At 34.8% G+C, this 13,435-nt stretch overlaps 3 protein-coding genes across 3 annotated transcripts; 1 reads left to right on the top strand and 2 right to left on the bottom strand.

The window, feature by feature from the left end:
• The first annotated feature begins 2,755 nt into the window (after nt 1-2,755).
• On the top strand, nt 2,756-4,434 carry LOC110787163 (RING-H2 finger protein ATL3). The gene has a single exon (XM_021991737.2). It carries the CDS (start codon nt 3,137-3,139, stop codon nt 4,034-4,036), a length of 900 nt encoding a protein of 299 aa, XP_021847429.2. The 5' UTR covers nt 2,756-3,136; the 3' UTR covers nt 4,037-4,434.
• Nucleotides 4,435-7,855: 3,421 nt separating this feature from the next.
• Nucleotides 7,856-9,025, bottom strand: LOC110787193 (uncharacterized). The gene is made up of 3 exons (XM_021991769.2): nt 8,642-9,025; nt 8,467-8,561; nt 7,856-8,372 (listed from the first exon to the last, which is right to left on the bottom strand). The coding sequence occupies exons 2-3, from the start codon at nt 8,554-8,556 to the stop codon at nt 7,938-7,940; spliced, it is 525 nt and encodes a 174-aa protein (XP_021847461.1). The 5' UTR covers nt 8,557-8,561; nt 8,642-9,025; the 3' UTR covers nt 7,856-7,937.
• Nucleotides 9,026-11,070: 2,045 nt separating this feature from the next.
• LOC110787164 (peamaclein) lies at nt 11,071-12,582 on the bottom strand. The gene is made up of 2 exons (XM_021991738.2): nt 12,231-12,582; nt 11,071-11,567 (listed from the first exon to the last, which is right to left on the bottom strand). The coding sequence occupies exons 1-2, from the start codon at nt 12,352-12,354 to the stop codon at nt 11,383-11,385; spliced, it is 309 nt and encodes a 102-aa protein (XP_021847430.2). The 5' UTR covers nt 12,355-12,582; the 3' UTR covers nt 11,071-11,382.
• Nucleotides 12,583-13,435: the final 853 nt, after the last annotated feature.

The raw sequence follows: 13,435 nt of genomic DNA, 5'->3' as shown, positions 1-13,435 counted from the left end.
TAATTAGTTTTCATCAAAAATAAAATCAAGTACTCCCTCCGTCAGTTAATACTCGACTTCTTTTTACTTTTTGCACTATTTACATAATTTACTTTGACCCTATTTTATTTCTAGTATATGAAAATAAATGTTAGTATATAATATATTGTTAGCTTCATCTTAATATTTATTTTCAAAATATTAACATTTTTATAAGTTTTAATAATATGTAGATTATAAGTTTTAATAATATGTAGTTAAAGAAATTTGTGGTCAAACTTGTGAATTGGCAAACATGTCTGGTCAAAACAGATCGAGTATTAAGGGACGGAGGGAATAGTATAACAATATACTCCCTCCGTCCCGGAATACTCGACCCGATTTGACCGGCACAGAGTTTAAGGGACTTGAATTGACTTATTTAATTTAATAGGTAGTAGTTGATAGTGGGGTATTATTTTAATGTAGTTAGTGGGAGGTGGGTTAAGAGGTGGGGTTGGGGAGAGTAGGGGTTGAATTTTTAATTATTTTTTGTATGGAGTAGGGGGTAGGTGGGTTAATAGGGGTGGAGTGAGAAATAATATAATATTGTTAGAATATTTCCATTTTTAGAAACAGGTCAAGTATTAAGGGACGGCCCGATAAGGAAAACAGGTCAAGTATTCCGGGACGGAGGGAGTATGCTTGTTGAAGTATAGTCTTTCCAAATAACACAGTTGAGTGTCACAGGTAATTATTTAATCAGGTTAACGTACATATGAGTGTCATAGATAATCATTTAATTAGGTTAAAGGTCTACTTTCCTTATTATCCTAGGATTTTAAGGTGGAATATCTTTTGGACCTATCGAGAAGACCCGTATTGTTCGATTAAGAGTTGTTAGTTTCCAAATTGGTAGTACTACTAGTCTACTACATCTACCACTTGACTTGCTCTTGTAGTTAAAAAAAAAAAAAACATCTACACTTGAAAAGCCAGTAGTGAAATCTACTTGTACCTCAATCTTCACAACTGGGTCAAATTAAATAGCAACTCTCTTTTAGTTATCCAATAGTTAAAATAGTTTACGAAATTCTTTTTTGACAAGTTGGTAAATACATTTACGTACCTTTGATAATCCACAAGTGTAATGTATCTACTTGTTGTAAGTTGTAACTGATTAAAATATGTTGGGAGAATATGTTAAGATTTCTTTTGTCAATTTTTTTTTTTTTTTTTTTTTTTTTTTTTTTTTTTTTTCCGATTGCTTGACCGCTAACGGGTATGTTTTGGCGTAAATGAGCCATAAAAGTCAATAGAAATTACAAATGTTTTTGGTGTAAAATGAGCTATAAAGGCAATATAATTTACAGACTATCAGTCTTAAGTTTTAACCACTAGGTCATACCGTCAATGAGTATGTAATTGTGTAGATAAGAGGTTTCATGTCAACATCTATAGTAATTTATAATGGTACATAAATGCTCCATTATCATTCTTAATTAGCATAGCAATTAGCAACTAACTCCACTTACATTAGGATAATTGAGGAATATGTATAATCTAGAAAACGTACCAAATAACAAAACGCAACTCATCAAATTGGCGGCCATGATCAAAGACGGCTAAATATGCTAAGATTTTCCTCTTTATTCTTTGTGGCGACTTATAACTTTCTCCTGTCCTAATTGTCATTTTTTCTTTTTGAGATTTAAGTTTGATTTTTAATCTCTAAATATTTATATTCTTATAACTGATCCTCTTATCCATAATAAACTGTAAAAAAAATCATATGTTACATCACCTATCCAATGTTTAAATTCAAAACTCTAAGAGACCAGTCGTTTCTAAAGACTGGTTACTTAGGATAATCTCCCATGGTTATTCAAAACTCTAAGAGACTAGTTAGACCGGTTCTATATAGTAACACGTCTCTTAGCTCTCAGCTATAGTTTTTTTTTCCAACTTTTCTTTGGGGGTCGGTGGACCCCCTTGCACCTACGTGGCTCCGGCACTTCTCATAATCAACTTCTCCACAGTATACTAATGAGTGTGTGGAAAGATCCACATAATTTGTTAGGTTTACACAAAGCACAAAATTTATAAACCCGATGATTAGATCAAAAGCATAGAAAAATGTATTACTAACAAAGTTAATAAAAAGGGATTAAAGACAAACTCAATCTAAATATTGCTCTAGCTTTGATGTCGATACTGCTAGGTGAAATTAAATGCGGGGATCATGACTAATAAGGTATTGTTACTGAATAATTAATGAAAGAACTACAAGAGGGGATGAATGCATGTATTTACACGAATTAGTCATGTATCTAATATGAACAAATATTGAGCAATCTTGATTGATTTGGTAAGGTGAATAGTATCTTCATTATCTTCATAAGCTAAATATGTTAATTGATATTCTTCTTGATTCACTCTCTAAATAACAAGATTTGTGTACATGCTGCCCAATTTTACTATCACATGTCACTATGTTAAAAAATAAAAATGGCTTCAAAATTGACTCAAAATGACTCACATTATCTAGAATTTGAGATTATATTGTTCTCCATTTGGTTATTTAAATCAATCTTACTTACCCTTTCATTTGATTATTCTTGTTGACATTTCAATATAGAACACCTTCTCACTTTACTCTCCCATTTTACCTTTTTTTTTAATCAAAATGTCAATTAATTTCTCCCTCACACTTATTTTCTAGTCAAACTACAAGACCAATTCCATTCCACCTTCAAAGTTGCCCACCAAAATTCAGTTTACTTGACCTTTTCACAAAAACAGAGCCATACATCATACATGATATAATCCCATTTTCAAAACTCAGCCTAATTACTACTCACTTTCCTCTCTCTTGGAAAATTCAAGTACTTTTTTATTTGGAAATTTCCAAACTTTTCGCAGTTGACACAAATACGTACGTCCAATTCGGAGTTCTCACTTCTCAACACATTTAAAACCCCAAAATTCTTGTTCTCTTTTGTACCTCAAACATTTATCTCTCACAATATTTTCAATCTGTGTTTTGCTTCTGAAATTCAAGAATTCCTTTCTGGGTTTTGCTCTTCTGTTAAATTCCTCATCTGGGTTTATCTTAATTTACGTAAACATTGTTTCTTTCGCTTGAATCAATACAAACAACAACAAAAAAGTGCAAAAAATGGGAGATGATTATATGAATTTCGTGCCACCACCACCAATGAACGAAGCAACTTCAAATGCAATAAATATCTCCACTCAAATCATGGTAGTTGCTCTAGTAATCCTGTTTTTCATATTAGCCTTTTGTTTCTTCCTTCATTTGTATGTCAAATGTTTTTCATCACCTGATATTGAGGACCCTAACATTGTATCATGGCGTCGTCAATTGGCTAACCAACGCCGTGGGGCATCGCATACGCATCGCCGAGGTTTAGACCCGGTCTCTTTGCAGTCATTACCTGTTGTGGTTTATGATCCTAAGGATTTCAAGGATGGGTTAGAATGTGCGGTTTGTTTGAGTGAAATGTCAGAAGGGGAGAAAGCTAGACTTTTGCCTAAATGTAATCACGGGTTTCATGTTGAATGTATTGACATGTGGTTTCAATCTCACTCCACGTGTCCTCTTTGTAGGGATTCTGTGATTTCTACTAGTAGTAGTACTGATAATGGTAACAGCAATAATGTTGAAGTGCAAGGAGATGATGGTTCTTATTCATCGGATTCGAATTCGGATTCTGATGATGGGTCTGATTATGCTTCTCCAATGGGAATTGATGCACCAGTTCTTCCTACAAATGTTCTGTTTTGGGGTAATGAAACTCGAGTTAGCACCTTCGGTCAAGCTGCTGCTGCGGCGGCGGCTTCCGCCTCTTCATCGGCATCTTCTTCTGGTGTTAGTAGGGTAAGAGGTGATGATATGGTGATTGATATACCAAGTCGTGATCAGTTCTGTGAGGAGTGCTCGTCCTCGCCGCCACAACGGGTGGAGGAAGCGAAAACTCCGGTGATGTCGAGGTTGAGATCATTGAGGAGGTTGTTGAGTATGGGTATGAGGGTGGCACCTGGTCAACAAGTCTAGCTAAACCACAATTGATTGAACAAGTTTGTTTGATTAATTAAGGTTTGATAATGTGTATAGATTTTACCAATTTAATTTAACAAATTTTGTATAAGGGGGTGATTGGTGGTTTGCTTACATAATGATGAAAAATCCCACGCCCTCATAGCTTCATTAGTTCATTCTTTCGATTAGTTATACAGAGTACTACGGAGTACATATTTCGTATGATGTTACCGGGAAAATTCTTGCCCGGTAACATAATTTGTACAAGCAAAAGTCTATAACTAGGTCTCTTAAAAATTCCATATTTTCTTCTCATATTCTTCGTTTGTAAGTGTAATCATATATTTGAGCATTTGTTATGGAATATATTGAAGTAGTGAAGTGCCTAAGTTTTAAAGATATATTCAATTATCCATTCTTTTATTGCATAATGCGAATAGAGTATTATAATGACTTACTACGTGATAACAGTTAATTTATTTACAGTTTTTTTTTTCCTGTGAAAACTAAGTACGCTAACTATATTAACCTTGAATTGCAAAAAAAAAAAAAAAAAAAAAAATTTTGGGAATAAGAACCATTTTCTAGAAATATTTGAAATTATGTTATACAAGTATCAATTTTCTTCAATCTATCTTAAAGACTTTGAGAATCTTGGGTCAACCTTTTATTGTTAAAACTATTATAGAAGAGTAGTCCATTAAAATTATACTCCGTACTACGTACAACTTACGTATGTGAAATGGAGATATTCAATTTTAAACTTAATTAACGAGAAATCGACTCACACGCAACTTGTAATCTTACTAATCTTTCAGTATTAGTGGGGAATAAGAACCATCATCTTCTTGCACCTCAAGATTGAGCATGCTAGTGTGCGTAACCGAATGCCAAATTCAAAGCATTAATCTTTTAGTATCTTTCACTATTTGGATTGGATTCTGTTTTGAGCTATAGAAATCAATAAATGGATTGTGTCGGGTCATGATAAATGGGCTTGTCCAGTCCATCCCTTTTAAGAGTTATCTTGATCCGATCTAGCCTGTTTAATTTCTGATCCGGATCCGACCGAGACCCGCCCCATCGCAAAGGCCTACACAAAAGTATCAAAATAGACCAGGTGATTAATGATTATGATGGACGAAGATTGTTACCGTTGGAGCTGATAAGATCAATAAAATGTCAGTCTTTATCAAAAAACATGCATCCTCCCAAATTATTGGACCTTTTTTATATAAAAAATGTTGAAAAGAAAAGGAGTCTAAAGTCTTTACCTTAAACTATAATAAGTTGGCTTTGCTTGTGGGAGTCTAGATGTTACATCAGCATTACATAATGCATTTGATTATAATTATGTGTTTATAGTTTTGTAATCCAATTAAGTTGTCTCTTTTGGTGTTGTAATCATCCACATTTCCACATAGACTATGAAAATGAAGCTAAGAAATTATGTAAACAAACGATGCAAATTCTTTTACTTTTTGTATTTCGTATCATTTTCTACAAATTAAATACTGCATTTCATAACTACGAAGTATTTTTCTTACACCGTACCTCTTCTCTATGACTCATTTCCCTATTTATCTCAGTATCAGGCTCCTTGCCAATTTTGAGCACCTATCGGCTATCACTCACCTCAGATACGCTAGTTGAGAACTTAAAACTCTCTAGAGAAATGTCCTAGCAAAGTACTAGCAAGCGAGTACTACACAAATTCTGAATTACACCAAGTGTACAATAAATATTGTAAGACGGATGTAAAGTTACCCCGATAATTCTTAAAAATTACGGAGTATTACTTTTTTAGTAATAAAACTTCTCTTTTTAATAAATTCTACTCAGCACAATATGATAAACCTTAATTACTCATATACTCTGTATTTGTGGTAGTCGACTAATATAAGTAGTCATTAGCAATTTCCATAGCCGACGTTGTTTGCCGTGCACGGGAGTTTTTCTTCATATACATTATACAGTCTTACAAAACCATGTGACATGCTGCCTATTGCCATCATATCTGATGCATACCATTAAATGCCTTAGTACTTTTGTAGTAACAAGAGTACTTGTCTTAATCCACACATGATAAACAACCTATATTAAAGAACTTATTATGATAATCCATACATGATAATATACGAATAAGCACGTCTAGTGATTGAAAAGGAAAAAAATACAGACCAGAACAATACAGAGCGATTTAGAGTATACGAGTAATTAAGGCCCAGAGCCCAACTCGACCCGGCACGGAAAAAGCCCGGCCCGGCACGAGCGCGAAGTCGTGGGCCGGGTCTGGGCCTTAATTTTTTGAAAAAAGCATGACAATGCACGACACGACAAAGCACACTAACTTTAGTAAAATTAGCCTTAGACACGACGGTCCGGCCCGACACGAAAGTACATGGACTTGGGCCTGGCCTAGGTCATGTTTTTAACTTTTCGCCCCGACCTGGCACGGCACGAAACAACGCGGGCATGGCGTGGACCGACCCGGTTAGGCCCACGACCCATGGGCTCGGCCTAAAGCCCGACCCGACCCAGCCCACGACCATCTTTAAGCGATACTAGAGGGCGAAAACTAGTGGATAAATTCATATAGTCTAATTAGAGACGAGAACAATACAGAGCGATATTAGAGGGCGAAAACTAGTGGATAAATTCAAATAGTCAAATACGAAGTTATAATCTTAATAAGAGAATCATGGTAACATTATAATCTCAACCATTCATCTGAAATCCCTATCTGCGAAATCCAAAATCTTACAAGTTACATCTAGGGGTGTTAACGAGCCGAGCCGAGACCGAACTTAGGCAAGCTCGGCTCGAGCTCGAAACTTCTAACCTTAGGCTCGACTCGAGCTCGAAGCTCGACGAGCCTTGAAAACTGAGCTCGAGCTCGGGCTCGAACCTAGGCTCGGTTCGGCTCGAGCTCGGGCTCGAAACCAAGCTCGATTCGGCTCGTGCTTTGTTCAAGCATAGGAATAACTGTAGCCCAATTCAAAATAAGCTAAGCCCAAAATAGACACAAAATATTAGACTTTATAGGGCCCAATAAATGGTATTATTTGATGCCATATCCAAACAGCCTAATAGTCATTTAGTTTTATAAGTGATTCTAGTTGGCTACTTATTTGCTTTTGCCGATATGGGACAATGAAACTTTGTCAGTAATAAAGTCTCAACTACTGCCATTAACAAATGTGATTCTCTATTTTAAATTGTCCTCCAAAAGTGTAATGCAACGTGCACAATTGTTTGAGATTTGGTTGAATGCCATATTGCCAACAAATAAATCCCATGTTCATTCCTTCTATAGTTCTATAATAGGCCTTAGACCAGTCATGGCAGCTCCAATGGTCGTTCCCCTGAAGGAATTTTCAGCAATTGGTGTATCAAGAACTCTTAGATCCTCATATTTGGGGGCCAGTCCTTTAGTCACTTTACATTCGCACCCCTTTCCATTTCCTCATCAAGACCTTGACGAAATGCTTCAAAGAGAAACACCTCAGCTTGACAAACCAAATGGCCCATATAAAGTATGATTATTGCAATATGAGTTTAATTTATATGCATCTCATTCTTTCATTCTTTTGCAATAACCATTGTGGGATAGTCTTAAGTAGTAAAAATTACAGTATTATTAAAGCTCGAGCTTGCTCACGAGCTTTCGAGCCGAGCTTAGGATAGCTCAGGCTTGGCTTGTTAAGATCTCGAGCCGAACCCGAGCTCGAGTCGAGCCCGCCCGAGCCGAACTTTGACCGAGCTTTAGCGAGCCGAGTATCGAATAGTTCACGAGCAGGCTCGGCTCATTAACACCCCTAGTTACATCAATAGTTATCAAAATTGACCCAGTGAAGTAGTACTTATTATTATCCTAACAAAATAAACCTAGTTGACAGTTGACACAAAAAGTTAGTTAAGAAACTAAGTAAACAGGACCATAAGTTTTGGAATCATATTCAGGTTGATTAAGCCTTTCAAGGCTAACATATGCTATTCCTATTCCATCCTCATATCCCTTCATCTTCTTCTGATGAAATTGACTACTCATTGGCCCTGACACCGCTAGCCGCTGCCACTGCCCGCCGCCGATGGTGGTTGCAGCTCCTACAACGCCGTACACCGGGCCCGAAACATGGCCGCGTCTCTTAGGACACGATTTTTCATTAGGCTGTTGTTTAGCCTTCTTTTCTGATGATGATGATCTCCAAAATGAAAACAATGCAGTTTTCCATGATTTCTTCTTTCCCTTTTTTTCTTGATTTGCTCCCACTTTTTTTGTACTACTTTGTTGTTCTATTACTGGTTGCATCTTCTTCTCATTAGCAAATTTCCTCGCCTCTACCAAGAACTGATCGGATAAACACAACCAAAAATGAGATTTTAAAATTCAGACAATGCATTTAGGAGAATCGATTTGAATTGAATTGAATTTTTTTCCTGACCTGTGTGAAATCTGTCTGGAAATCAAATCCATTGTTGCAGTTGTCGTTCTTGGCCGTCTCGAACCCAGGAAAAACAGGGGATTCCTTCATGTTCTCTGCAAAAGAAACAGGATTAGTTCAAATTCCTAAAGTTTTCCATGAAATTTTTGAATAAATCAGAGTAAAAATGGACTACCTTTTATGAACTTTTGGGGTTTTTCTTTTTGTTGAGTAACACTTGAAATAGAACTAGTAAAAAATGATAGAAACAAAAGAGTAGATAAAATAGAAGTAAATCCCAACTACCCAAAAAGGAGGAAGTGAATGAGGTGAAGAAATCTGTATTTCCATGATAGGAAAATAGAAGACGATTTTGTACCAAAAAAAATTGGTTTGTTTTGTTCAAATTGGGGGTTTTGGGAGTGATATACTTTTATGATTACAGCTAATTATGTGGACAGTTAAAGGTAATTTAGGAAGGTGATGAGTGTGGCAAGTGGGCAATTAACCCCACATTTTAAGGAACCCAACATAATAGGCAAATTGCTGTGGCCACCCCAACTCCCTGTTTGTTGAGTATGGAATCAATTTGGATTTGACGATACGGTGCGCCCTCTTGTGAAAATATTTACTTTTGGAGAAATAGAGAGTTTTGTTAAAAAATTAAAAACTGAGTGGAATTGAGAATAGGTAAACATATCAAACTAGTCCTTCTGTCCTTTTTTATTTGTCTCATTTGATATTTTATGTCGTTTTTAAAAGATTGTCCTATTATGATATTCACTCCATTTTGAAATAATGGAGACACTTTGACTTTTGACACTATTTACAAATTTAAATTTGACTATCATTTATGATTTATGAACAATGAAAAATATAGTGGTGTAGGATTGTTTGATTTGTCTCGATATGTATTTTCAGAATATCAATTTTTTACAATTTTTACGAATACAAAATTAAATATATTAATGTTCAAACAATTACATTGGCAAGCGTAAAAAGGTAAATTGTTCCCTTTATTTCGAAACGGAGGGAGTATAATTATAAAAGTTCACGGACCACAACTTTACTCTAACCTAAATTACATTCGGCCTACCACTTTTATCTCTTCTCAATTTTACGCAACAAAAATTTAATAAAGCATTGTTATTGCATGAGACAAACAATTAGGGACTGAGGGAGTAAATAGACGTCGAGCTCTAACAATAAAATTAAGTTAGACTACCACGAAGTCTTGGTATAATGGTTAAGATAAAGGGTTTATGAGCAATAGGTCTCATATTTGAAATTTATATCGCCCTTCTAGCTCATTTGCAAAAAAAAAAAAAATTGGGCCACAATGGCACAACCAACATGATTTATTCATTACACTTAGGGGGAGTTTGGTTCACATGGGGTAAAAGGAATGAGACCAACAAAGGAAAAGAGGTGGAAATGATTAAAACCCTTCGATATTAATTGTTGTTTGGGTGGGATTTGGTAGATAGTTGACATCAATCATATTTGTAGATAGGCGAATAGAGAAGCAAGTTGGATAGCGAATGTCGGCCACCTTATTAGCAGTAGAATGTATATAAATACTTGTAATAGTTCGCCCCTACTTTCAGTTCTTTGTAGTGTTTTCTTAGGAGTGACCCTCGGACAAAGGACTCCAAATGGGTATTGTTTTCCACGACCTTTTTCTTTATATTAAAATCGAGTTTTATATTCTTCTGTGGTATCGAGTTTGATAGCACCTGCTTAATGCTATTATTTGGAAGGGTAAGAGTGTGTTATAATCACCTTATTTGAACTTATTTGATATTATCTGATTTTATTTTTTATTTTTTTTAAAAAAAGTGAAAATAAGGTGAACACATAACCTAATAGTTTTGCAAGGTGTCCACAAAGTGAACGTGGACCAATGTTGTGATCCCGTTCAAAAAGGCATCAACGTTGGTGTTAATTTGCGCCCTCTATTCTAATCTGATTATTAAATTAAACAGTAGATATAAACATAGGCCCAATACAATAAATTTAAGCCCACGTAGTTATTTTTATAGTTTTGTTACTTTGTACAAGTCAACATACAATTTCTTTCTGGCCTTCTCTTCTTTCTGATTGCGGTAGTCCTTATATTTTAGGGCTTGGGGTGACAACGTCAACGTGTTAGACTAATCTCAATTGGTCCAGTATTGGCCCAAAATTATCCATCGTTCGATATTCTTCACCTTTGCATTTTAACGCGGTTTCTTAGCGCAAAACCAAGATAAATCACCGAGGAATTAGACGAGGGATAACCACGCAAGGGAGAGGTCGACGGAAAGACACATTCGAAGGTCTATGAGAGTTTGTGCCACTTTGGCCTACAGGCTGAATGTATAGCGATCTGGGAAGGGCTGAAGAGTGCAGCAGGTATGTCCAGGAACATTTTGATTAAGACAGATTGCCAAGTGAAAAAATTGGATGCAAATGTGGTATTATTTTGAAGGATTTGCACACAAGGCCAACTTATCAAGTTGAAAGACCAACTTTTCTATTTGAATATGTTTCGATGGTCACAACCCTCGTATTTTAGAGGATTTATGTATTTTTTTAGTACATATTTTTGACCATTAATTACGGTATTTTCTACCGTAAATCAAATCCAATTAAAAAAAATATTAATTTCAAGTTAAAGTTTTACTAAGATATTAACTTAGTGATTAATACTAAGGGTCTATATATAATATGGTCAAATTCTCCTTGGACCAACTATTACAAAATCATATCTTTATTTAGATAAAGCATATTTCAATCAATTAAAATCTAACACATAAAGATCTAATGATCCATATGATAATACATGTTATACGAAGTACATCATTCTCATTTATAGCAACAAAGATTAATTGATCGATTAAATATGAGAAAAGTTGGGATACATAATTAATTATTAATTAAAAGTGATGATTGATTTTAAGGGCACTTAGGCCTGCCATTTGGTGCCTTCATGTCCCTATAACAAGGGCACTCATTCAAATTCCCGGAAGTCCCAGAAGGAACACAGCTGCACTTCCCACAACACATCAAACAATATTTCATACACCTTGAGTTTATCCCCTTTAGGGCGCACCTTACACCGCATTTGTTGTTACAAAATCCTGCACAAACCAAATATTGCCATGAAATCATTTGTGAGAAACATAAATTCCAAGTGCTAACACGCGCAATACATTAATGAGACGAACTTACAATAATTTATAACGGGACAGTAACGACTTTTTCCAAGTATGTGACTCCATTTTTCTTTTTTTGGGAACAACCTCAAACATTGTGACATGATAACTTATACTTGGATGTAAAAATGTAACACAAATTCTTATTTATAATGGGTTTACAATAAATATTGTATACCGGAGTAAAAGTTGAATCAAAATGCTTAAAAGTTACATTTATATATGTATAAGTTATCTATTTTTTAATGATAAATTTTTCATTTGAATAAAAATTATTTTTTCAAAATCACTAATAATGTATAAATTAATCATTTAACCATTTAAAATGTTTATCTATCAACTTTTTAATTTTATAATATAAAAGTTACAGAAAAATAGGTTAAAGTTACAAAAAACTGCATAAAAGTTATCTTGGTGTACAATAAATTTATTGTACACCTTGTGCGCGCAAGACCTTTTGAAAATGTAAAATATGAAACAATTTTCCTAAAATATGTTTCTTTTACAGGATGTTATCAGTTTTAACCACTAGGCTAAAACCTTACTGGTTAAAATACTCGTATGGTAAAAGGAAAGAAAGATGTTTACCGGAGGTTGTGGCTGAGGCAGCAGAAGGCTGAGGTGGCATAACGGAGAGATCAGCATTAGTGATAACGAGCAAAGTAGAGCATATGATTAAGGAAATAAGAAGAGTTGCCATTGAAATCTTCATTTTATTTTTCAAGTTTTTTGAGAGAAATACTTGGTTTTTGGTGATATGAATGTTTGTATGACTTGCTAGTGGAAAAAGTTCATGCCGTGTTGCGCATTTATATTCACGAAGCCAAAGTCTTTTTTTCCTTTTCCCCTTTCTTCTTGACAATTCGAGGAAGCAAACTTAAAATCGTGCTCTGTTTCGGGGAAGTAACGCAATACGGCATACCTAATCGGTGTACTAAAAGGTGTTTTTAATATACATTAGGTGATCCTTTCCTATTTTCCTCTCACATAGTCACATGTAAAGGGGTACGTGAGTATAGCGGACATGAAACACAACGTGAACCGGATATAAAAAGGCAGATTAGTGTCAAGAGTTTGCTAACAAGCTTAATTAAAAGGGTAAATATGAAACGTTACATTTAATTAAACGGGTCGGGTTATTTGTTGACATCCTCAACACAAAACTGACACGATTTAAGAAAAAATAACAAATAATTTAATTTATTTAATGACAAACCTTTATAATGGAGCCAAATTTCATGAATACGTCAATAATTTCCAACATGGTTAATTAAGTAGGTCAACAAGACATGACATATCAATTAAACAAGTATATATATAGTAAATGGTTAGTGTTAAGGTTTACCAGCTCCATATGTGACTATGTGAGTGTATTAGTGAATGCATCTTAAAGGTTCTTGGTGTTTGGTATCCAATATTTTTGAATTAATTAATACTCTGTATCCTATATATCAAATTAATATGAAATCTCTTGAAAGAAACTTGAAGCAGACCAGACACGCAATTTAGAAGGTGGGCCGACATAGATTTAATTTGAATAAAAAATTATGGAGTACTTCTTAAGATGATTCTCCGTATTTTAAGTAAATTGTTATTTTTTTTGCGCGAATGAGTCAAAAGGACAATATAAGTTATAAATTGGGGTTTGTCTTAGAACTTGAGATCTATTATACACAATCCCTCAATCTTAACCACTAGACCATTTTGTCAAGACATTAAACTAGAAAGTTATCCAAATAGGATCGGTGTGTAACAAAATGACATATCAATTGGTGATGGTGATGGTTATGGAT

The sequence above is a fragment of the Spinacia oleracea genome, chromosome 1 (assembly GCF_020520425.1).
Source record: "Spinacia oleracea cultivar Varoflay chromosome 1, BTI_SOV_V1, whole genome shotgun sequence".
Taxonomy (NCBI): domain Eukaryota; kingdom Viridiplantae; phylum Streptophyta; class Magnoliopsida; order Caryophyllales; family Amaranthaceae; genus Spinacia; species Spinacia oleracea.
This window is presented reverse-complemented; position numbering and strand designations above follow the sequence as displayed.

Excerpts from the sequence above, each read along its gene's own strand:
- LOC110787164 (XM_021991738.2), bottom strand. The coding sequence starts at position 12,354 with ATGAAGATTTCAATGGCAACTCTTCTTATTTCCTTAATCATATGCTCT. Across the intron at positions 11,568-12,230 it reads TGCCTCAGCCACAACCTCCG|GATTTTGTAACAACAAATGC; the intron begins GTAAACATCTTT and ends TGGTTTGTGCAG.
- LOC110787193 (XM_021991769.2), bottom strand. The coding sequence starts at position 8,556 with ATGAAGGAATCCCCTGTTTTTCCTGGGTTCGAGACGGCCAAGAACGAC. Across the intron at positions 8,373-8,466 it reads TCCAGACAGATTTCACACAG|TTCTTGGTAGAGGCGAGGAA; the intron begins GTCAGGAAAAAA and ends TTATCCGATCAG.
- LOC110787163 (XM_021991737.2), top strand. The coding sequence starts at position 3,137 with ATGGGAGATGATTATATGAATTTCGTGCCACCACCACCAATGAACGAA.